General features: G+C 36.6%; 1 protein-coding gene across 3 annotated transcripts in view; it reads right to left on the bottom strand.

Moving 5' to 3' along the window:
• The window catches only part of LRRC7 (leucine rich repeat containing 7), a 374,132-nt gene that overhangs the window by 134,617 nt on the left and 213,273 nt on the right, over positions 1-26,242 (bottom strand). For all 3 annotated transcript variants that reach the window (XM_024734618.1, XM_024734620.1, XM_024734619.1), the window contains one exon: positions 2,853-2,927. In XM_024734618.1, the coding sequence (XP_024590386.1) occupies positions 2,853-2,927 (75 nt within the window). The remainder of the gene's footprint in view (positions 1-2,852; positions 2,928-26,242) is intronic.

The following is a 26,242-nucleotide window of genomic DNA, read 5'->3' as shown; positions in this document are numbered from 1 at the left end:
TTTAAAAAGTATATTAGCTTAATGTATTTTGGTACATGAACTAAAAATAAAAAGGAACATGCTTTTTTTCCCTGTGTCTTATGACAGCAGTCCCCAACCATTTTGGCACCAGGGATTCGTTTCGTGGAAGACAATTTTTCCACAGACCGGGGTGGGGGAGGGGGGGATGGTTTGGGGATGATTCAAGAGCATTACATTTATTTTGTACTTTATTTCTATTATTATTACATTGTAATAAATAATGAAATAATTATACAACTCACCATAATGCAGAATCAGTGGGAGCCCTGAGCTTGTTTTCACTTGCCACTCACTGATTGGGTTTTGATATGAGTCTGCAAGCAATCGATTTATTATGATCTCTGTGCAGTCAAACCTCTCTGCTAATGATAATCTGTATTTGCAGCTGCTCCCCAGTGCCAGCATCACTGCCTCAGCTCCACCTCAGATCATCAGGCCTTAGATTCTCATAATGAGCTTGCAACCTAGATCTCTCGCATGCACAGTTCACAGTAGGGTTCGTGCCCCTATGAGAATGTAATGTCGCTGCTGATCTGACAGGAGGCGGAGCTCAGGCGGTAATGCCAGCCATGGGGAGCAGCTGTAAATACAGATGAAGCTTTGCTCGCTCACCCACTGCTCACCTCCTGCTGTGTGGCTTGGTTCCTAACAGGCCACTGACTGGTACCGGTCCACGGCCCAGGCGTTGGGGACCTCTGTCTTATAACACTAAATATTTAGGATTAATTATCCTGTGAAACTGTCAGACATGGGCTGAAGACTGCACTCAAGATTAGTCTTTCAAAGTCAAGCATGTCTAGGTAATTACATAACAACTAAGTGACAGCACTGGACATTCAGGAAACCATGCCTGTTTAGGGTAGGGAGGCGTGGGTTCTTCCCACAAGGAGCATCACAAAATGTGGAATTCAAGTGTACTAACTAAAGTGAGAAATCCACTTAAACTTGGCAGTATATAATAAAAAATCTACTTTTGAAGGAGAAAAAATTAGGCAGCACTGTTTTACAGAAGATTTAATCACTACTTTTCCATTTAAATAATACACTAACTAAGGGATTAGAGGTCTGAGTTGATTTCCAAGGTTGGATTTGGGGAATGGAGTAACTGTGAAAAGTAAGATGAGCCTAATTCTCATTTATACCTTCTATTGATTCTATAGCAACAGAATTTTGGAGCATCAGAGGAACAAAAGCCTCTGGAGCTAGTATGAATTACAGACCCACCATTTACTGGCTGTGTGACCTTGGCCCAGTTACTTACTCTTTCTGTTTCAGTTTCCTCATCTGTAACATGGGGTTGGTAATAAATCTGCTTCACAGAGTTGCTGTGAGAATTTGGTGAGTCATTTGTAAAATAACTAGATAGTGCCTAGCCCATGATAAATGCTATGTAAGTGTTTTTGAATACATGAATACATTGAAGAAGCAGGTATAAACTTTTCCAACTAGACATCCATTCTGATTCCTCAGTATTTGCATACGGGATTGATCACTGTCTTACTTGTTGCCCCAGGGTTAGTACATACCTTGAATATGATACAAATCAGTCTCTGCTATGTGTAGTGGAATACAGATTTGTCTCTCATGTTATATGTGAGCCCCTCAAACAAATATATTCAAGGTCATTGAGTATATTATTTTTGTAACCCTGACATTAACATGGTTTCTAGTTCATAGAGGTATATTTGTGGTTTCAAATGGTTTTTGAATAAATCAATAAATAGAAAACATGCATGCTTTTCTGTTTTGCATTTGTGATGATAGTAGAAATGTATTCCTTTGGTGAGAGGAGAAAGTATTTTTTTCCCTAATCTTTTGTCATATTTTCTTCTTTATGTGGTCCCATGCTTGTTCAAAAGAGAATAAGCTTCCTGTTCTTGTTGCTTTTGCAATCATTTAAAAAAAAATTAAATGTTAATTCAAACAAGGAATAAGTTTGACTTTGGGAATATACATCTAAATCTCAGTGGCTGAAGAATTATTACACAACCAGCTGCCCTGGCTTCTTAGCCCAATGCAAGGAGTTTAGAGTTGGCTTTCACCAGAGACCCTTGTGGTGGTTGTTGTTGTTGTTGGTGGTGGTGGTGGTGATGTGTGTGTGTGTGTGTGTGTGTGTGTGTGTGTGTGTGTGTGTGTGTGTGTGTACATGCTTATATTCAAGTGCATGTGTTATGAGTGGTAAGAAGCAGTGTTTTATGGAAAGCCATTCTCTCACTGGATGAAAAAGGAATGAATAGTCACACTCAATGAGTTGACTGATAAACCTACTTTTCAGGAGGTATTATTGGATGTTCTGTTAGTTGAGAAGAAAAATCGATTCTAGTTTAACTTTCTATTTTTAACAATTTATGCTCCTTGCCTTTTTCAAAAACTCAAATATGTTCTACTGGAAATCACCTGAACCAATAGAGAGAGATTTGTTTTGTGCAAGAGCTCTAACAATATGAGCAGAAACCATTATCTAGTTACCTACAAGAAGGTTGCTTTTGTAAAACTAAGACTTGGTATTATGTATAGCATTGTTTTTCATTTAACAATATGAATGTTTCAGCTTTTGAAAAACAGTAAATAGGGAAGGAGATGAAAAATATACACCTAAGAGAACACTAAAAATTTTCATACATTTTACACACCTATAACACTCATAAAAGTTATATGAAATATTAAAAAAAACAAACTATTGAAAAACACTTGATGATGGAACACTCCTAACAAATGTTTAACTTTGAAATGAAAACACTGGGATTTAAGATGTAAGATTAACCATTATCAGTTACAATTAATATACAACATAGATGCTAGACAACGTGGCATAATAAAAACTTACATACCCCAGGTAGCACTTGCAATGCATTATTATCCATCCACAGCTCCCTTAAATTTTGTATTTGATCCAGAACTTCAGGCTAGGAGAGGAGTAGGGAGAAAAGAGAGAGGAGAAGAAATCTAAATTAGTCTTTTCTTGTCACAATACAAGATGTAATTTCTTGGATCTGGAACTTTGATTTGGGAATCTAGTGTTAATCCTATAAGAAATTCCAAGTTTAACAGACCTCTTCCAGCAAAACTGGTAATCCCTGAGGTAGCCAACCTAGTTTATGTGGAAACAATCAGGACAACAATAATAAAAGTTAAAATCTATTACCCTCCCGTAACACCCTACAATTATCCTTTGTAGTATTTATTATACTCTACTCTGTCTTCTTCACTAGAGTATAACTGTGTGAAGGGCAGAGTAATGTTTGGTTTTTAATCACTGTATCCTCATATCCCCATTGTTTGCCATGATACTTGGTAAACAGTAGGTTTTTATCATATGTGTGTATTAACACCATACACACAAACGTCTCCCTCCCCTCGCCCAGCTCCCAGGCATTACATTACCATGATGTGTTAATAGTATAAACCCACTCTAAGAAAGATAAGAAATCTTTTCATTTACTTAACAAATAATTAGTTGTTGAATAGTGAGGATGCCTACTACGTGAAACACACAGTGCAGGATCCACAGTTATTCAAACTCAGTTCCTGCCTGGAAGTAGCTGATGATCTAACTGGGGAGACAAATGCATATAAATAACTAAAACACAAGGCATCATACGGGAGAAAAGAATAATGTAGAGAAGTCCAGAGAAAAAAGAGAGATAATATAATCAAGGTGTAACCTACAGTGCATAATGAAACACTTTAACTCCTTAACTAGAAGCTGTCTCTAGCTTCTATCTCCTGGGCAGCAGACTATATATAGAAGATAGAGGTTGTTATTGCTGCCAGCATCATTTCTTGATTTATGATGACCTCTTGTTGTTTTCTCTTCAGAAATCATCCCCTCCCTCACCCTAAGGCCACCTGCTTCCCTTGAAGTTGAATCCTTTTTACCACTTCAGGGAACTGACAAAGGCCTAAGCTAATTAGTGCATTATCTTCACCTGGCCACAGGGTTTGGCTCAAGGATCCATTCAGAGCAGATAAGAAGAAATGTTCTCTGACTGGGACTTCTGGGGAAAAGACTTGCTCTTGCCTGCTGGATTTGAAACTGGAAGGGTACAGTCCTGGGGACTTCAGGCATGAGGAAAGGGGCAAAGCCTGTTTGAGTTAAAAGATGGATCCTGATGACATCATATAAGTCTAGAATTAAGCCACACCTGAAGTCAGATTTTTTTGTCTCTTCCAACTGAAAAAATTATCACTGAAAGAAGATACAAACATAGTTTAATAAAATTTGAGACCTAATTAGGAAAGCCAGTGTATTTGATAGAATACTTGTGGAAAAGAATGGAATTGTATCAATGTTACTATTAGACTATTGATAATTGTGGGTCAGTACAATACACTTCAGAGACTTCCAGGACTACTTTGGCAATAGTCTCCGATACCTTTGGCCTGCAATTGCAGTGGAACGTGATACTATTCCTGGGAGAAGTTTCATTTATAAGAAGCATCAAAACTTAAATTTATGACAGGGAAAAAAAGGACTGCATGAGTAAGTGCGGGGGGATACTTTGTGTAGGAAATATTCCACTTTCACTTAGATCATAAGGAACAGGTAGTGAACTACTCCATCTCTGTACTGGAAAACATCGGTCACATGATGCAGTTTTTCTAAGCCCAGGCATCATGCAGACTTTAGGAGAAGAGAAAGAGTTGCATACCTGATAAGTTCAACACAACTTTATGTATGTAATAAGATAGAGATTAGTGTATAAACTTGAAACAATGAGTCTTATTCAGGATGGACTAGATTATGCTGTGGTAACAAATTAATCCTGAAATCTCAGTGTCTTAACACAACAGGATTACTTCCTACCCCATGATCTTGTGTTACCTGCAAATCAAGACTTCCAGAAGAGCCAAAGCAGGAGCGACTATGGAAAACTAGCCACTGCTCTTAAAGATCTCAGGCTGGAAGTGACACTTATCGCTTCTGCTTATAGCTCATTGTCCAGAACTGTTTATACGGCTAGGACCTAAGTTTAGGGAAGACTGGGAAATGTAGGAGGAATTCATGGAATATTTGGTGAACACTACTGCCCCTGCCACACAGTGACACCATATGAGAAAAAGAATGACAAGAAGGAATATATAGTACTTTCATAATTTAGTTATCACTTCATTCAGTAAGTACTTATTAAACAGCTTCTAAGTTCCAGGCACTGCACTAGAGTCATAATGCATGGTATGGTCTCTGCCTTCAAGAAACCCATCGTTTATTTCTTGAGCAAACATACAAAGAACAAATACATGACATTATGGGAATATAAAGAAGGGGGTACCTATATGCTTTAGTATTGAGGGAAACCAGACATGGATTCATGGAGCTGAGATATGAAGGAGCTGGTCAGAAGAGAGGAGAGGAGAGGAAACACATTTTAGCCAGAAGCAGAGTGGTGAGAAACAGCATGGTGTAGGAATGGTAACAACAGGCAGTTTGCTTTACACGATTGTCAAGTTTAAAAAGGAGTAAGTAGCAGAAAATGAGGCTAACAAAAGAAGATGCCAGTCTGTGAAGGCCTCATGTTTTGTTAGGGAGATGGGACTTTACCTTATGATCTAGAAGTATAAAAACTTTCTAAAGGAAAGTGATTTTGGCAGATCAATGTTTTATATGTATCACTCTATCCTGGTGGAAAAAAGAAACCAGAAAAGCTTATTAGGACTAATAATAAAAGAGATAATGAGGAATAAAGATAAGTTGGATTCAGAAAACGCTTAGAAGATGCATGGCCCCCAGTTTCCCAGTACTTAGTAGTGCCACCAATGGAGTTGCAGAATTTGGAGGTAGGAGAAGATTTATGAAAGAGACTGAATTTAGTTTTGATCATGATTAGCTTTAGGTTCCTGTGAGACACAGGTGGAAATGTCCAGAAATCAGGTGGCTATTAAAATCTGAAGCTTAAGGAATAGGTCTGTGCTAAGGTTGTACGACTTAGGCATTTTGTGGAAATAGAAACCCATGTGGATGAGCTACCTACGGGGAATGTGAAGGGACTCAGAGATGCAGGTGACCGAGGAAGGAGCCCTGTGGAACACTAATACTTGAGAGTTGAAAACAGGAAGTGCTGCTGTCAAAGCCCATTAACAATTCCCAAGAAATAAAAATAGGATCTTGGTAATAAAATAAATTCTAGCCTTTCTTTTCCCTTGTACTTCGTCTAGTTTCACTTGCTCATAGGGTGTCAGGTGCAGAGGCCTTGCCCCCCGCACTTCAGACTAGAGTTCCTCGTGCAAAACAGCTGAGCCCAACACCTCAGCTCTAGGCCGTGTGCAGAAGTGCTGTGCATGATACCGAAGTCCAAGATGGCGGCAGTGGGCCATGTGCAGAGACGCTGTACCCAGCACTGCGATCTGGAGTGACTGCCGGAAGCAGCACAGCTGTACCAGACCCAGGAGAACGCTGCCCCTGCCCTGTTGAGGAGACCCCTATGAAGCAGCCCAGCCCATAGCCCGTAGGGGAGAACTTGTGCTCTAGGGCACGAGTTCGCACCTCTCCATTCTCTTATCAAAGAATAAAGCTTTCCTTTGCTTCGGAACCGAACTCAGTTTCATTCTATTGGCACAAGCAACACCAAACAGAAGGACCCTTGTTGGGGCCCGACTTGAAAGTGTCAGTAACAGAAGGGCAAACTACAGAAGAAGGCAAGAAGAAATGGAGTCCAGAGGAGTTTAAAGGGTTATTAAAGTCCAATGAACAGAATTGTGTTAAGAATAAGTAAGTGAACAAGAGTATCATACACTGGAGAAGTGTCCAGTAAAATAAGAGATGAAGATGTCCACTCAATTTTGGAAATAGCAACATACTGGTAACCTTACTGATAGCCATTTCATGTGATAATTGTATTATAGTGGGTTGAAGATAAATGAGGCAAATAAATGCGGACAATACAGATAGAATATTCTTTGTATAGTTTGGATGAGAGGTGAGGAGAGAAGTTGTGGGGCTAGGTAGAAATTGAGGAAGTTGAGAAAAAAGAAAGCTGATAGGAAGTCACTAGCAACGAGGAACAGATTAAGGACAGGCAAAATGGTATAAAATTAATGGAGTAAATTCCAAGAGGTGACAAAAAAGATGGGATTGATAGCACAAAAAAAGGGTCTGCCCTTGAATAGAAGTGAGACACCTCACTTACTGAGACTCAAGGGAAGGTAGTAAGGTTGATGTGGTTGTAGGTGGGCATGGTGGGGGAAGGCTGGAAGTTGAGAGGGAGCATGTCTGAAGGTCTCAAATTCTCTTAATGAAGTAAGGAGCAAGGTAATCTGTTGAGCTGGCAGGGCAAGAATTTTCTATACGAAGAGCATTTTGGGAGAATGGTTCATACTGGAATCGTTGGAGGGGAATCAAAGAGGAAATTAAGGGCAATCAAAAGAGCTCTATAGGGCTTCCCTGGTGGTGCAGTGGTTGAGAGTCCGCCTGCCGATGCAGGGGACACGGGTTCGTGCCCCGGTCCAGGAGGATCCCACATGCCGCGGAGCGGCTGGGCCCGTGAGCCGTGGCCGCTGAGCCTGTGCGTCCAGAGCCTTCGCTCCGCAACGCGAGAGGCCACAACAGTGAGAGGCCCGCGTACAGCAAAAGAAAAAAAAAAAAAAAGCTCTATCAATGGTAACTATTTTAACTTTTGGGGGAGCCAAGTGGGAAACTGACAGTCTAGGAAAAAACAGAAGAAATAGGAGATTTCAGGTTTCCATGAGGTCAAAGAGGAGTATTGTAAGACTGACAGATTGAGAGAAGTAGAAGGATAAAAAATTAGAATGAGAGAGCAAAAGTTCAGAGTTTAAGATTTCTGAAGTAGTTCCAGGCAATGAAAAAATTCAAGCTTGTAACCCTGGGTAGTATGACATCTTGGTGTGTGTGGGCAGGGGAGGACGCTGTGGGAACATAAGGTCTTGCATGATCTCTGAGGATTTGGGTAACCTTTGGTGGACTGCATAGTTTGCTCCGTTGGCTGTGTTACAAAAAGTGGCAGATAAAACTGATCAATTATACGTCTAAAATACCTCTCACAACGGGTTCTACTGGGGACCCTAGACATCTAAGACAACTAGGAGAGGGATTACTGCTGCTAACCTATATTTCTACTTTATTTCAAAAGTTCTTATTTAATTTATTTAATAATATAATAAGGTAGTAAGAGTCCTACTTTACAGATGAAGAATCTGATAATCATTTTCTGGGGAAAATGAGAATAGTTTGATGAGGGTTGCGTAACTGCAGCTGGGATTATTACTCAAGTCTCCTGGCTCCAAAAATGACATCATCTTACAGCTTAAGACTGAAATTCTGAAATAATGAAGAATGCTTGTGATCACAAACGCCCAATAAAGAAAGTAAAGCATATGCTGGATTTCTAAAAAAAGATAATATTTTTATTACTGGATGTTATAATAAAATATGTCACAGAGGAAATTTCAGCAACTTTCTAATAAAAACAGAGACAAAATGTATTCAGCAGATCAATACATAACCTTGCTGAAACAACATGAAGATGCAATGACGTCTCATGACCAATAGATAATTTTAAAGTGGATCTCGGAGCTAAACTAAATGGCTTACACCCAACCAAACACATAAATTGCCTTTTTTCATACCGCTTAAATTCATTCTCAAAGTCAATTGTTTGTATTAAAAATGAGTGAATTAAATCAAGAATGGCTTGGCATATTCAATGCTGATGAAGGTGCTGTGAGCTGGGCACTCACATAAACTGCTTTGATGATTATAAATTCGTTTGGTCTTTTAGGAAAACATTTTCAAATATGTATCAGTTCTCAAAAGTGTTCACATTTGCTTCGGGGCAACTATCTTACTGAAATCATCTGAAATATGGAAAAATCTTATTGCAGAAAAATTTCATTGTAGAATAATTAATAATATTAAAAAGTTGGTCACGCTTTAAATAAACTACAGCATAAGGAAAGAGATAACCAAATTATGATAAAATATGTTGGTATAGCATATAAAAATGAAAATGAATTATCTATATTTTTATGTAAGATATACCCTGCAAATAAGAGCGAATGAAAAACAAGTTTAGAAAATTTGTATAGCACAAATCAATTGAGCATAAATTTTAAAAAGTTATATATTTATGAATACATAAACATACAGTAAAAATAGGAATATATAGAATAGATGCACACCAAATTAAAAACAGTAATTGTTCTGGGATTGGAGTAAGAGTAGGAAGGAGAATATAAAAGATTTCTACTTGATCTACAGTGTTTTATTTCTTTACAAAAAAAATCTAACTCAAATACAAAAAATAGTTAACATTTGTTCCTTTTGGTTGACAGGTGTTTAATATATTACTTAAAAATTTTTATATTTGTTTTCATTTTTAAAACATTAGAAAAATTATGATGGAATAATGATTAATTTTTTTCTTCATTTGCATTTCTTCTGTATTTTCCAAATTTCCTACAGTATATAGGCATTAATTTAATAAAAAATTAGAGAACATTTCAGTGTCTTGTCTTACATTTACACTTACCTAAACCACTGTATAATTATCTTTGAAGTGATCTTATTTTTATTAGCTGAAATGAGCTAAGAAAAGGGTTACATCAGTTTTAACAAAAATAGAACATATATTTTCCATGACTACAACAAATTCAAATAACTCCTGTCATGTATATGCAGTTTTATTCTGTTCTCTTGATATGACTATATGTGTTACTTTTATTCCACTAATTTTGATAATAGAGTTTGATTATATTTATCTGTACACCTATTAAATTTTTTCTTCCAATAAGGTTAAGAGAAATGTTCACTGAAAAACATAACATCTGACATTTATCTAATTTTATCAAAATTAAACTAGGAAACTTTAAAATTTAAAAAGAGAACTTTACATTTGAAATGTCTTAAAATTTTTGAGATTACCTGGCAGATACTGTAATAACAAAACTTTGTTATTCCCAGAAACTATGCAGAACTGGAAGGTAACAGTATGGAACCTGCTTCAAAATGCTGACAAATACACTAGAAAGTGGTTTCTCAAATCAATAAGCGTAAAATAACCAATGCAAATTAAAAAAATTATATTCTCCAATCAAAATGACCCAATTATGATATTTCATTGAGATGTTTCAGTTATTATAGTTTTTCTAAATTTTGAGATCAATACTTTAAAGTATTATTTTATTTTTTTTACTTTTACCATTTTTGTTTGATAACGTGAGAGTTTGCAATTTGCCGAGGAAACATGACTACATTTTAAGAAACTTTCCCTCATTTTCCTTCAATTTTTTATTCAATAATACACTTAGCTTATTACCAGCTCTATGGCTCTCACAGCTGGGAAATCTTTTATTTATGAATTCCATGGTGCACTATGGAAACTCTTTCTGATACACAAAATAACTAAAACTGTTCAGCTCTTGATGACAAGCCTACTTGTTCATTCTCTCAATTGTTCTGTCCTACATGCCTTTAGACTCTTTAACTTCTTCAGTTAATTTCTTTGGAGATAAAAACGTTAGCTCCATAGAGTCCGATCCTATTTCCAGTTTACATTAGTTTCATGTTTCTCAATTTTATTTCAGATGTCACTCCCACTAAAATGTTCATAAATTTTAAAGCTTTGGTTTTGGTTTAATTACTGCAATTAGGAACATGTAGGAAAATATTTTTATATTTCAGAAATTATTGAATAAATAAATAAATAAATAGGCATTCTTAACAACAATAATAAAATGCATTGCTGAGAAAATCAGATTAATTTATAATTAATTAAAACACTTTTAGCCATAAACTAATAGGAATGTAATACATTCCATTTAAATAATCAAGTGAATATATTGATGGCACACAGGAAGTAATCCACAGATGACATGATGTCGAGAGGGAGAGACAATCCATTGAATGACTGAATTAGTATCCAAAATAATCTGAAAATATTGGAAGACTCATTAATTTTCATTTGTTTATAAATACATTCATTCAATCAAGAAGACTATGTACCCCATGCAAAGAAGGCACTATAAAGGTCTTTGGGAATTTAATTCAGACTGTAACAGGGCTGTCCCTACATCTTTTCTGTCAATGTCCTGTTCTATATGCAACATATGTGGGCTGTTGCCCTCTAAGTGCCTAAGCATTAAATGTCTTCAACAAACTAGAGTTTATTCAGAATATCTGGAAACCAAGACATAGGAGAAATGGTTAAAATGCCTTAAACTGTTGGGCTGAAAAATGGAAGATGTAGGTGTCAAAGATACCCATCTTTGAGTACCTGAGGGTTGCTGTAAGGAAGAGGGGTTGGGTTTGTTCTCTCTTCACCCCCAGTTCAGAACTAGAATCAATGAGGAAAGTTGCAGGAAAGTGGATGTAAGTAAGTATTACACAGGAGTGACTTTTTCCCAGTTAGATCTCTCTAAAATGAAATAATCTAATTTCCTTTAGGAGACAGTGACTCTTCTCCTAAAGGAACACATAGCTCCATAAGAAGATATAAATAATAAAGCAATTACAACAACAAAAGCTAATTTCTATTGGTCACTTGTGACATTCAGGCACTTTTCCAGATGCATTTACATAGATTATTCTCCGTGAATCTTCACAACTATCATTGGACAGGTGGGTACTATTATTGGACAGGCAGTAAGCAGAATGATTAAGAGCATGGTTTCAGGAGCTAGCCTGAGTCCAGACCCAGGCTTTGTCACTTACTTGCTGTCAAATGTTGGCTCAGGTTCCTCTTCTGTAATAGGTAGATAACAGGAGTACTCCCCACATGGGGGGTATAATGAGGAATAACTGCTACAACATTTAAAGTGCTTAGAATAGTGTCTGATTCTAAGTGTTAGTGCTCAATGCTCAGTGTGTGTTAGCTATTATCCCCATTTTATAGACAAGGAAATTTAGGCATAAAAAAGCAAATTACCATGCCCAGGAATATATGGCTAATATACACAGAAGGCAAGAGCATGATCTTGAAGTTTTGTAAGATATGATGAATAAGGTTCAAAAGGAGATGAGTATTCCAGAGAAAAGATATGGTTCACATCTAGCATGATGCTACTTGGGCAGGTAGCCTTAGAATGAAGGTGCCAAAAGAGATCAGATGTTAAAGACAGATTTTAATTTACTGAACAATTTTACTTGGTTAATATTTATTAAGAGTCTATTATGTACCAGGCACTAGAGAAAGAGTAGTAAACAAAACAACCAAACCTTCACGGAGATTACATTCTGGTGTTTCACGTTTCCTAGGCTGGGTCCTACAAAATGTTATTAACAACTGGACAAGGGAAGCAATTCTGGTTTCATGCTTTCCAATTTAATGTACTACCCTCTACGTAGATTGCAAACTTTGATGACCTTGTCTCAATCTAAATTTAAGGGTGAAAACTGTATACCAAATACATTCTTGTCTCATAATTTGAATTGGTCTTCTTGCCTTTCTTCTCCAAAGAACTGCAGCTACTTCCTTCCTCTGCCCTCTGTCTACACTGCAGCCAGTAGCCCATTTCATTATGTCCACTCTTGCTTGAAACAGTTTTTCCATTATCCAAAGAATACAAGGCCCACATACCTTGACCATATCAGACAAAATGACCCTCATCTGACCTTTGTTTACTTCTCAGCCTTTTCTTTCACAGCACCCTCAGTTAAACGTGAGCCTCAAGGAAAACCCAACTCTTTGCTCTTCTCAAAGGCATCAAGCTTTATCTTGCAGTCTGGTCTTTGCGAATGTTGTTCTTAAAGCCTGTTCACCTGATCCCTGACTGGGTTAAGAATCCTTCCTTCTGTGTTGGTGTCCCTACTGTAGCACTTTGCAAATTACATTGTGAGATCTTTGAAGCAGGAAACTGAATCTTGTTCACCTCTGTATCTCCAATTCCTTCCATGGTAATTTGTGCATGCTAGTGCTTCAAAATTTCCATCTGAATTGAACAAAACAATCTATATTCATAATCAGTCTTTTCCTCTACACTATCTCAGTAACTCCCTCCCAAGTTCCCACTTAAAATTTGTCATCACAAGTATATGTATCACTTTTGAAGTCTCAATTGCAAATATACCACTGGCTGACCATAATCTCCTATACTTCCAGTTCACTTACTCCAGTACCCTAGAACTCCCTAGCAGAAGTTATTGATATGATATATCACTGATATGCTAAATTTACCTTTATTTGCCTATCTTTCTTTCCTTACCACACGGAGATTCATGATAAACATTCCATCATTATAAACAGTTTCCCTCAAACATCTCTCAGCAGATGTATCCTCTTTCCTTCTGTCACATTTGCCTAGATAAACTTAGTGTTTGTTGAATCCAACTTTCCGCCTTTTCTGCTACTGCACCAGGATTAGTTGAAGAAAATCACACTTTGTTTGACTGGTTTTACTGTAAATTCATGACAAGTACCTAAAATGTGGACTGAGTACTGACAGGCGACCCTATTACTTTTCCCTGAGAAGTTACTTTTCAACTCTCTGAGACTATTATAGTTCTTCAATCTTGGATCCTCCTCCTACCCCAGCTTATAACTTAGCCTATAGTTCTCTGAAACAAATGAACAAGCAAACACACCATCTGAGGTGGATTTATTCCAAAGGTAATGAAGCTTAAGTTTCAGGCCTCCCACACACATGGCTAGAAAAATTTGCAGAGGAATATATTTTAAAAACAATTAGTTAAGATTCCTGTTGTTTGCTACATTGACTTTCCCTCCATCATAGTTCCTTGGGTGCAATGTGGCACAATTGGAATTGTGTTTAGTTGAAGCTGAGTTGGGGATACATTTAGTTTGGATTTAGTGCATTATGTTTATGTGTTCTGTAGTCACTTCTGGAGTTTTCTTTCACTAAGCACCTCTGGCCCTCCCAAATTTGTATCCCCTTTTGTCCATTTGCGATCTGGATCATATCTCTTCCATCTTTTCTTGTCTTTGCAGGGATCCAGGCCTGGAGTAATCTTTTTTCCAACACACATCAATCTCTGTCTCTACTAGGTCACCTCCAGCCACATTCAAACATGATTTAGTTTGTCTCATGGCCTGTATAGTCCCTTCCAGCTACTTTTCCATTTGTTTGCTCTTCTTCACAGAGACACTTCAGAAAAAGTTTGGCCATGATTTACCTTTGCTTTCTTATGTCCCATTTACCCTTCAAGCCACTCTGATGTGTCCCTGAAAACTGCTCTTGTGCAGTTTTAGGGCTGGGGTCCCTAAAATATGGCTACATGAGTCAGACCTTTAGCTGCTAAAGTCAGACAATAAAGGATAAGTAGCAAATCAGGGGGAAAAAAAACAATCTTAAATGTAAAAATGAAAAACTTATATTAAAGACTAACTGATTAAAGAAAATTTTATAGTTATAAGTATTTTCAGGATACAGAAAAATATTTGCAGTTGCCAGTGCAATTTTAAATTCTAGAATTGTTAGATGATATATGGATGTTCATTTGTGAAAATTATAATTATGGTAAACTATAATTTCTATGTTATACCTATTTTCTCTCTCTCTTATTAATGTTTGAAATGTTGAAATACAGACATATACTTTTAGATACACCATATTCTATAATTTACAATTCCTACGAGCTAATCTATGAAAATATCTAAAATTGTTTTATTTCCTCTGTATCAGATAAATATTTTTTCCAATATAGTTATTTTACTGAATGAAAAACAAACCTGAGTCACTACTTTTTTTATTTATTGCTGTTAGTCAAGCCTGCCCCATAATGTGGATTAATTTACAATAGCAGTGAGAAATATTTTTTAATGAAACTGCTAAGATGTACATAAGAATCTATGTATAGCATTAGTTCTATTTTTTATAGATACTGGAAAAATTCTTTTTATTTTACTACTTGATGATAGCATTATTGGATTTTACTTATTTAATACAGTGAAAGTTAGTTTATCTGGCAAACCAATAACCTGAAACCTCTTTAAACTGTTAGTTCCACACTCATTATTGTAAGCCTCTGGAGCAGGGCTTACATCCCTGAATCCCTAACACTTAGCAGTGCACTTGTTGCAAAAATGTCAGCAATGACCCTTGAAGGTCAAACAGATGTACTGCAAAACTGATTTACTTTCTGAATCATAAAAGACTACTTCTATTCAGAGTGATTTCAATGTAATTCAGAATTTAAATACTTTGAAAATCAGTAATCAATATCTGGTGTATAAGTAATTAGTTTTCTATTAAGTATATAATGCCCAATTACTTGAACAAAAAATAATAAAGAAATTATGTCACCAATCTGTTAAACAGTAAGAAATGCAGCAAATAAGAAACTGGATTGTCAAGTATGCATGCATATCTTTTCTGCTTGAAACCCAGTAAATGATAAGGCAGATCATTATGCCTTACATCAGTGGAAGTTAGAACCTATATTAAAAATTGTAAATCTTTCCATGTGAAGATCATTTTGTTAAGTGTTTGGTAGCAAGAGTAGCTCATTAGAGGTACGCAAGAACAGAGTCAAGACAAGACCCATTCATATTTGGGTTCCAAAGTCATCCTGTCTTCAATTTGTAGCAATTACGAAATGCTAAAACTGAGTCAACACCATTATATCCCTACCACTTAGCTTTATGCTTAATAAATATGTGTTAACTGAAAAAAAGAAAAAAAAATAGTATTATCTATCAGTAGAAGCCTTTAACCATGCTGCATTTTAGTGTTCCCATTAGAGAAGTGGAAACACTTGTATCAATACTTATCCTACTTTACTTCACTACATAGTAATGGCATTTACATCAATAAAATCTTGTGTTACACATCACAAGATTTTAAACTGTATTTTGAGAAATATAAATACTTTAAAACATTATTAGAGCTCCATGGGTTATTTTAAATAGAATTTTAGTTATTAAGTGTGCATATTTTAATTTTATTACCCTTAACATATTATAGTTTGTTTTATTTATTACTCCTGAATATGTCATCCTCTACATTTACAATACATTCTAATATTTACTATTCACTTATACATTTATTCTCAATTAAAGATCAGATCAGAACACAAGAGATATAAATATTGCTGCATATTTACTATGTTTGTTTGACCATATCTCACATAAAACAATATGAACTGGTAAAGAAAATTTATATCATTCTACAACATCTATCCCTAAACCTGTTTACTCTAATACTTATTATCTTAATAATAATAATAAATAACTAAATCTAGCAACTTCTAATACTTCTCAGTATTAGTATTAAAACTTGGAATATTCATTTGTAAGTATTCTAACTGGCCATTTCTGAACATTTAACAAGTACTTACTGAGCACCAAGCTCATGTCCAGCACTCTGTTATGGGATATAGGTGCATGTGCATGTGGGGAAGGGAAAACTCAAGAGTATTGTGATATGATTTTAACATCTCATTGTTTCTACATTTGCTTTAAAACACTTTAAAAGTCTTGGTTTTATTTTTTTCTGCACAAATTCTATCATGTGAACTACACCAATAAATTTTATATTTTTTAATAGTTTCACATAACAGTTGAATGAGCTGTTCGCCAGGGTATATATCTGTCAATAGGGTTCTACATCAATATACCCAAATTATTCTTATGGTACTGTGCTGATTTCTTTATTAATTCCCATTTGAGAGCTAATTGCTGCTATGTAATTTAGTAAAATTATACTATTTATTGGTGCAATCTACAAGGATCAAGGTTATGTAATTTGAAATTACATGCTCGATTATTTTGCTTGTCACTATAAAAAATATGGTACATTTTATCAGACAAATCTTTCTTTTATATTGCAAATGAGCAGTGAGTTTTGAGGTTATAACTCAAATCAATTTGTATTGTATCAACTTTAAATGAGAAATTTCCTTACCTATGTAATCTTGCCTACTATTTATATTCTGGAACTCCCTGAGCTGTTGTCACATACTTACACCTTACCTACCTAGCTTTCCACCCTCACTCTTGTTACTCCTTCTCAATCTATATTGCAGTCACTCATCATGTTCCTTTCTACTATCCCTTCTGCCCAAAGTGCTTTTCCTCCTTTTCTTTGCCTGGCTAATTTCCACTCATCCTTTAGATTTCAGTTCAAGATCACTCCTTGAGGAAAGTCTTTGAATGACCAAACTCTATTTGATGATCCTCAACACTTGTCATGGCTGGAATTTTACATTTCTGAATGCATTTGATTAATATTTACTTTCCTCACTAGACTATCAACTCCACAAGGGCAGGGACTATCTCTGTTTTCACTTTATTTTGGATACTGGGAGTCTGACAGAGTGATCAATAAATGTATTCATCCAACAGATTTGATTGACCACTTAACATACTTCAAGCACTGTGCTTAGCGTGGGGGATATGACAGAGAATAAAACAAAGTCATAGAGCTACATTCATTCATCCAAGAATGAATGAATGAATGAATGAATAACTCGTTGATACTAATTTTCCCATATCAACCTCTCTTCCATGTAAGAATGAACCTTTCAATTTGTGTCATGCACATTGTGCTTTACCATTAACATTTTATGTACAGTGCTTTGCAAGTAGTAGATTGCTAATAACCATTTGCCAACTTGATGAATAAACTCGTGTCCCACTGGATTAATTGCAGATGTATAGGTCAAGGCTGGCTATGTCACAGGAACAAAGGAATATATTTTAACTGCAAATTTATTATCTTTTTTGTAACAAGTTATTCTTTTCTTCATGTGTGAACAGAATGATTTCTTAAATTTTTGCCTATCATTATTATGGTTATTTAATGTTCAAATTCATATTAGCAAGTCAATAAGGAATACTGCTAAAATATGAATTCCTACAAACATGATGTGAAAAAAAGTTTCCCAGGTTTCCAGTTGTAACATATGCTATGGTCTATTTTTTTCTTTTTCATATGGAGTTGTGAACAGATGTTTGGGCAGGTTAATTCTGTACTAAATCTTGTATTTCTATATGTGCCATGCTGGCCAAGTCAGCACTGTAGCTCTCTCGTTGGTCATTAATCACCTCAAAACCACTTATTTTTGCTATTATTAAATTAAAAGGAAAATGAGAGTTCTGCTAACAAAAGCTTATTTTATACAGTGGAGAAGCAGCCTCATCTCTCATTCCTCTGCCATGAGAACTTTTACTCTTGTTACACTAATCTAATAATAAACCCTCAGCACGCTTGTGTTTCCCCATCTCTATCTATTCTTGTGATCATATCAATATCTTGGCCAGGATGCTCTCACCCCTCCCCACCCATCCAAAACCAGCTCATTCTTCGTGGCCCAGCAACTTCTGTGCCTAAGGGAAAGCTAAAATTACATCAGTCATCCCATTAACATACGTCAGCTCCACAGCGTTTGAGTTTCTATGTTCGAACAGCTAGGCCATATATTTAGGGAAAATACAAAGATTAGGTAGTCACATGTCTTTCCCTTATGATGTTATAGTTTAAGAGAGCAAAAAGGTCAGCATTCACTCAATAAATACTTACTAACTGGTGACCATTTTAAAATTTGCTGTGGATAAGAATCATCTGAAGAGTTTGATAAAATGTAGATTCTTGGGCTCCTTATGAAACCCACTGAATCAGAATTTCTGAGAGTGTGACCCAGAAGTCAAAAACTTTAACAAGTGTTGATGGTAATTTGAACATGCTTCTCTACTATACATGGCTTGCATAGGGCGGTTACTAAGCTGAATGAACAGATTCTCTGCCCTCAAGGAGCTCACATCCTAGTTAGGGCAGGTGGTTAATCACAATGCAAATGAAATATTATGTGATTATTACATTAAAAAATAGAATAGGCTTGTAAACCAGTTTCAGGGACCATAGGGGATGGAAAGAATCAATAGTACTGGATGCACTGAAACTACAAGTTAGCCTCATTGGGTTCTGAGGAATTAAAATCCCTTTAAGACAATATTCATCAGGAAGTAGAGGAGGTAGAAGGAAAGGTTGTTCTCTGTGACCATGTATCTACATGGATAGGGACAAGTATGACATAAGAAAGAAAGTAATGGGGGCAGTGGAGGTCTCCTTAGAAAGGCATTTATAGGAGGGAAAGATTATTTCTAGCTAGTAACATAAGGACATTTTTGAGGAGGTGCTGCATTGGAGCTGGGTCTTGAGGAAGGGTAAGGTGTACAAACTATAATATAGACATGAGCATGAAGGAAAGCAAGGATATTCCAGAAGGAAGAATTAGTACAAGCAGGGACACAGAAGAAGGAAAGCAAGCTGAAGGCAGGGAGAATAGAGAGCAGTTTAATTTGGCTTAGAAAAGGGTATGAGAAGGATAACTTTCTTATAGTTGTAGATTTAGGGAAACACTCTAAGAAGGTAAACCAGACCAATCTTAGGGAACCTTGAGTACTAGACCTCACAGTAGCATTTACTCTTTGGACAACTTATTTGACACAATATATGTTACTTTTTATACCTTGTCTCCCCAACAAGCTAATATTTTCCTTGAAGGCATGGGCATGTCTCACGTTTCCTTCAAAATCCCTCAGGATGTAGCACAACGTCTAGCATACAGCAGGAGCTCAAAACATTTCTGTTGACTGATTAGGAGAGATTGTTTTTTGTTCTCAGAAAGAGAGCCTTCGTAGCATGCAGGAGGGCTATGTACCACTGAGGTTTTCTTCACTCTGTTGGCACCATGTTAAGCATATGAGAAGACTGTCACCGTTGACAATCACAGAGGTCATGCTGTGAGTATGTGGAGGTGTCTAAAAATGAATAATGCAATTTTAGCCCATTGGGAACTTTACTACAGATGCATGTTCTTTTTCTGCACATTAATTGAAAATATTTTCTTAAATTTGTAAAAATGTGTACCTGGAATGGAAATAAATAGTAATGACTACCCTGTAAAACAACTGTTGGAATATTTAAAAAGTAATGACTGTTGTTTTGGGCTACACATTTAAGGAAGAAACTTTTTTATATTGTTTTGTTTTGTTGGGCTTTGTTTTGTTCTTTAGAGTTAAAGAACTGGCTCTCAAATTCTTCATGGACTATACGGCTGTTGAAGAGGGTTATGAGATGTTTCTTCAGGAAAAGTCACGATAGCTAATCCACCCCCATAACAAATCCATATGGCCAAGACATTCAGTAAATACACCCAGACAAAACATAAACATTTAGTGAAAACCTATTACATGTTTGAAAATGGTCTAGGTTCTGGGATATGCTGGTGAACAAGGGGAACAAATTCCCTAATTTTGTGAAGCAAATTCTAATAAGATCTAGTAGTTTGGTGCAATTGTTCCAACAGCAACAATAGCAATAATTAGCTATATTATACAATATTTTAAAGTTTGTAAAACTTTTACATATCTGTTGTGTTATTTTTCACAACTCTCTTCCTTTCTGATTTTCCATACAATTTTCTTCTATTTTTATGTATTTCCATAGGGTCTATCATGTGATAGACCAGTGATTCTCAAATCTCTATTGCTAGCTCAGACACCTTTACTAAATTACAGATCTATATTTCTAACTATGTTTTAGACATTTTCACCTATGTGTTCCAAAGGTTATTCAAACTCAATGTGTTCAGAACTTCCATCTTCTCGTATTCAACCTCCTCTCTTCCTGTGTTCCTTTTATTTCAATTAATAACAGCATTACCCACCAAATCATCCCTATTACAACTAGAAGCAACAGATCTGATTCTTTCTCCCTTTTATCCACCTTCCCCTTTCTGTCATTTCTTTATTTTCTTGAATCCATGGATTTTTTTCTTCATTTCTTCTGTCTTCACATCTTAGTTCTGGTTATATAATTCGTTTCCTAAACTATTATAGTAATTTTCACTTATCACTGTGCTTAATCTGTTCTTATTAAAGTTCTAGCTCCTATCACAATTTCTAACACAGAGTAGGTTATAAATTTTAAAAAATTGTTGATTTAGTGATTAATTCGTCCTTCAGATCAGGGGTAAATTTTAAAATGTAGGCTTAAACATATTATTCTCCTACATAAAAATTTTCAGGCTGTCATTCATGAGATAATACCAAATTCTTAGCATGACATTCAAAGATTCTAGTGCTTTTACTTCAGTTCATTTTTCTAATCTTGCCTCCTTTTATCCTACAAAAGTACCTGTATGCCAACCATATCTAACCACTTAAAGCTCTCTAAGCCTACTCTTCTGTTTCATCCATCTGTAACTTCCATGAGCTGTTCTCTTTCCCCTACTTACCTTTCAAGTCTTTCTTTACCTTGAACCTCTGTCTTTCACTCTGAAAGTCACTCTTCAGTTCTCCTGTCTTATTTTCTATCTATCTATGAATCTACCTTTGTCTCTTAATTGTGTTGCTATCATTTGCATTTCTCTTATTAGGCTTGAATTTCTGAAAGGTAAAGTTTATGTCTTTTCATCTTTGTATCCTCAGTGCTTGCAGATTACCTGCATAAACGTAGTGTAAACGTATGGTGAATGAATAAACAGCAAGTTGATTCAGATGTCAAAATGGGTTTATCTCTCATCTTTCCTGAAGTTTCACTGAAGCAGAAAAACAGAAACAAAACTGAAAACAAATAAAGGGGAAAAACTGCTGCTGCTAGCAAACAGGAAATGGTAAAACTAAGAAGCCAGAAACTTAGAGAATTTTGTAGAAGATACAAAGTAAATCCAATTATGTTTAAAAAATCCAGTGCCTATCACCTGTGACTTAATACAAACCAAAAAGAGTCCCTCTGGGAAGTCAGAATTACTTGGTTTCTCTAACAAGTTCTAAAAGTTTGTGTAAATTAGTACTGTTTTGAGAGGGGAAACTTGCAGCATCTATTAAAATTAAATATGCATAGCTAGTGATCCGGCATTTCTGCCTCTAAGAAGCCATTCTTTGCAAGTATTTGCATTTGTATGTGAAGAGTTGGTCACTGCATAATTAAAATAGCAAGATATTGGAAACAACATACATGTCCATCAATGGGTTACAGATTAAATAAATAATGTGACACCCACCATAGGAAACCACATATAACTTTTAGAGAAGAATAAAAGATGTGCAATGCCCATGATACATTCTTCAAGTGAAAAAGATGCATATGCGTGTGCACGTGCACATTTGCAAATGCATAGAAAAAAAGTGGGATGACAGACATTGAATTGTATCTACCTCTGGGGAGTGCTAAGGGGGATTTTTCTCTTTTTCCTTTTTCACTTCTATATTACAATCACTTTTATAACTAAAGAGCAATATAAACAGTTTAACAATTTAAACAAAAAAAATTTCAGACATGGAATAGGAGGGGCTGAGAGCAAAACCGGCCATAGTTAGTCCATAAGGAACAAGGACTTCTAGATGGTCAGGATTAGTACTTAGAGTTATTTCACTATCTAGGACTGCTCATTACAGATCTGGCCCATTGCCTTCTAATATGAATAGTAGGGTCAGTTAGAGAAGGAGGCAGTATTGCAGCTAACTTCAGGTTGGCACGACAAAAGCAGCAGTGAAGTTCCACTATGTGTTTATCCTCATTAGTAATTCTTCCTCCACATCTTGCCAGCAAGTACAGCTTTAGCCCCTAGGAATCCCCTAACAATGGCTAGAAGAGATGGTGGGTTGAGAGAACTCAACTAGAGCACCTCACAACAGGTAGCTGACCACAGCATTGATTATTCAGGCATGGACTGTGCATTGGACATTTGTCACCTAAAGAAGGGCCCTCTGCTGCCATCCGCCTTTCCTGAAGGACCCAAATGTTATCTACTTGTTTGTTTACCTGCTTGCTCACTCACCAGAGCCAGTATATAGTATCCTGCTTGAGGAGAGTGAAGTAGGGGAAGGGAATCAGAACCATATGAGACAGAATTATTTTATAGTTGGAGAGGTTCAGTGCTGTGCTTATCTCTGGGGCCTATAAGGCTGACACTGACTCTTGGCTGAGATAAGGGCAGTGGGATAATTAATGATTTATAATGCACTAAAGTTTGAAACTGCCCTGGTGGTACCCACTGCTGGTTTATTAGGACTTATGCCTGGCATTACAAGTCAGATAGTCTGGCTTGGCTATGTGTACAGAAGGCCATGAAAGACACTACTGGAGACTTTTAGGATGCCTCCTGAAACTAAGATTTATCATACAAATCTTGGTGATTTTATTCAGAGAGGCAGCATGTCGTGTGTGAATAATGACTTTGGGAAGCTGTACTTGGAAGGCTCTTGGGCCCCTGATGTTTGCCTGCATTCTGTTTCTACTGCTTTACTGTATAATTTACATTTATTGAAAACCTTATGTGAGAATTCTCTGTGGAGTCTCACAAATCCTTTCAATTATCTGTGTTGTAATTTTTGCAAGAACCTTGAATAAAATATAGCTGTAGTAGTTTTTTAATGCTGCATAACAAATTACTGAAAATTTAGCTGCTTAAACCAACACTCACTTATTAATTCAAGTAGGTCAGAAATCAGGGCATGATGTAGTTGTGTTCTCTGCTTAGGGTCTCAAAAGGCTAAGATGGTGGTATTGGCTAGACTGCATTATCATCTGGAGCTTGGCATCCTCTTGCAAACTCACATAGATGTGGCAGGATTCAGTTCTTTGGGGTTGTATGAAGGACGTCCCTGTTTCCTTGCTTTTTGTCAGCTACTTTCTTGTTGGGCTCGCTCTCAGGCCTAGAGAGGCCTATATTCCTTGACTATGGCTCCTTTCAAAGGCCTTTTCACACTTTCAATCTCTTTAATTAAGAAGAGTCCATTCCCTTTTAAAGGATAACCTAATTAGATCAGATTCATGCAGGATAATCTCTCTATTTAAGGCCATCTGATTTGGTATTTTAATTATATCTGCAAAATCCCAGCAGCACTTATATTAGTGTTTGACTGAATAACTGAGAGAAGACCTCTGTATTCCAGAGGGTGCAGATCTTGGGGGCCATCTTAGAATTCTGCCTTCCTCAACTGCTCCCAATTGTTAATTGAGTTTATTAATACAGACCATAGCATTGTGTTCCATGGAGCCACAGGAAGTAGAAGACTCTTGGGTATGAGAGCACTCCCTTATTTTACCAGGACAATCCTACTTGTATCTATTGTACAAAATTACAGTCTGTAGAAATTACAGCTATTATATTTTGCTTATACTTTTTCTTTTGGTCATCACATCTAGCCTCATAATTTTAAATTGTACATGTATACTTTCATTTCTTTCTTTCTTTCTTTTATTATGGCCTCACTTTTATTTTTATTTATTTTTGTCTGCGTTGGGTCTTTGTTGCTGCACGCGGGCTTTCCCTAGTTGCGGTGAGCGGGGGCTATCTTCGTTGCGGTGCGCAGGCTTCTTACTGCGGTGGCTTGTTGCAGAGCCCGGGCTCTAGGCGCGTGGGCTTCAGTAGTTGTGAGAATTTTTATTTTATTTATTTATTTGCGGTACGTGGGCCTCTCACTGCTGTGGCCTCTCCCATTGCGGAGCACAGGCTCCGGACGCGCAGGCCCAGCGGCCATGGCTCACGGGCCTAGCCGCTCCGCAGCATGTGGGATCTTCCCGGACCGGGGCACGAACCCGCGTCCCCTGAATCGGCAGGCAGACTCTCAACCACTGCGCCACCAGGGAAGCCCCTATACTGGTATTTCTTAAATATATTGATCTGGCCTGAACTTCTGCCCAGACTCATAGTTAACAGTCTTCTTGACATCTCCATTTGGATACATAATAGGCATATCAAACTTAAGATTTCCAGAATAAAATTGATATTTCCCTCTAAAATTGCATCTCTTGTCCTTCGAATATCTAGTTGGCTGATTGGTAAAGGTCCTCCCCTATACAAAGCTAGTCTGTACAAAATGGGAAACGTAGGTGTTTTTCAAATGTGCAGACACCAAAATCAAGTGTCATAGAACATTAAGAAACAGGGAATGGCCCAAAGAAAGGAACAAAATAAATCTCCAAAACCAACACTAAAGAAGTAGAGACACATGGATTACCTGATGAAGAATTAAAAATACCCATCATAAAAATGTTCAACAAACTTAGGAAAATGATACATGAAAAAACGAGTAGAAAATTAATTTAAAAACCCAGAAACTTTTGAGGTGAAAAACACGGTAGCTGAACTGGAAAATTCACTAGGATTATTCAACAGCTGACTTGATCAAGCAGAAAAAAAGATGAGACATTTGAAATTATGCAATCAGAGGAGAAAAAGGAAAAAAAATTAAAAAGAGTGAAGAAAGCTCAAGGGACTTAAGGGATACTGTAAAATGTATCAATATATGCATTATGAAAACTCTAGAAGAAGAGAGAGACAAGGGCAGAAAGCTTATTTAAAGAAATAATGGTTGAAAACTTCCCAAATCTGGTGAAGGAAGTGCACATTTAAATTAAAGAAGCCTATAGTTAAAAACACTGTACTGAACACTTAAAAATTTGTTAAGAGGTTAAATCTCATGTTTGCACTTTTTTTTGCCACAGTCAAACAAGCAAACAAACAAAACCCCTGCATCTTGTATAGTATTCTACTCAGAAGTAGAAATGTCATCTTTCAGTTGCTTAGTCTCAAATCTTAAACTCATCCTTAACTACTCTCCCTCTCACCCCTGACATCCCATCTGTCAACAAATCCTATTGCTTCTACTGAGGCAGGTTTCCTCTAAACTTAATGAAGTTCAAACTTTCAAGCCCCTTACTTGCATGAACTCCTTTCCAGATCCTGGGAGGCAGCCTGGCAAAGTGTTCACATGGCCATATGTTTTTGTGCAATTTGCACAAATCTTTTTTAAGGTTAAAAAATTAAAACATAATTCACATATGATACATTTTACCCTTTTAGAATATAAAACTGAGTGATTTTTAGAGTATTTACAAAGTTGTTCGACTACCATAACTATATAATTCTAGATCATTTTCATCACCCGTCTTCCAAAAAAACCCATACACATTCTTTCCATTCTTCCCTCCTCCCCAGACCCTGCAACTACGAATCTACTTTCTGTCTCTGTGAATTTGTCTATTCTGAACAGTTCATATAGCTGTAATCATATAACACATGGCTTTTGTTTCTAGCTTCTTTCATTTAGCACGATGTTTTCAAAGTTCATCTGTATCAGTCCTTAATTCTTAGTTATTTCCAAATATTATTCCATTGTATGGATATACTGCATCATGTTTATTCATTTATCAGTTAATGGACATTTGGATTTTCTTTCTTCTTGGCTATTAAGAATATGCTGCTAGGGGCTTCCCTGGTGGCACAGTGGTTGAGAGTCCGCCTGCCAATGCAGGGGACACGGGTTCGAGCCCTGGTCTGGGAAGATCCTGCATGCCGCGG

Source organism: Neophocaena asiaeorientalis, unplaced genomic scaffold, assembly GCF_003031525.2.
Source record: "Neophocaena asiaeorientalis asiaeorientalis breed wild unplaced genomic scaffold, Neophocaena_asiaeorientalis_V1.1 scaffold15, whole genome shotgun sequence".
Classification (NCBI taxonomy): domain Eukaryota; kingdom Metazoa; phylum Chordata; class Mammalia; order Artiodactyla; family Phocoenidae; genus Neophocaena; species Neophocaena asiaeorientalis.
Note: the sequence above shows the minus strand (reverse complement) of the source record. Positions and strands in the feature narration are given on the sequence as shown.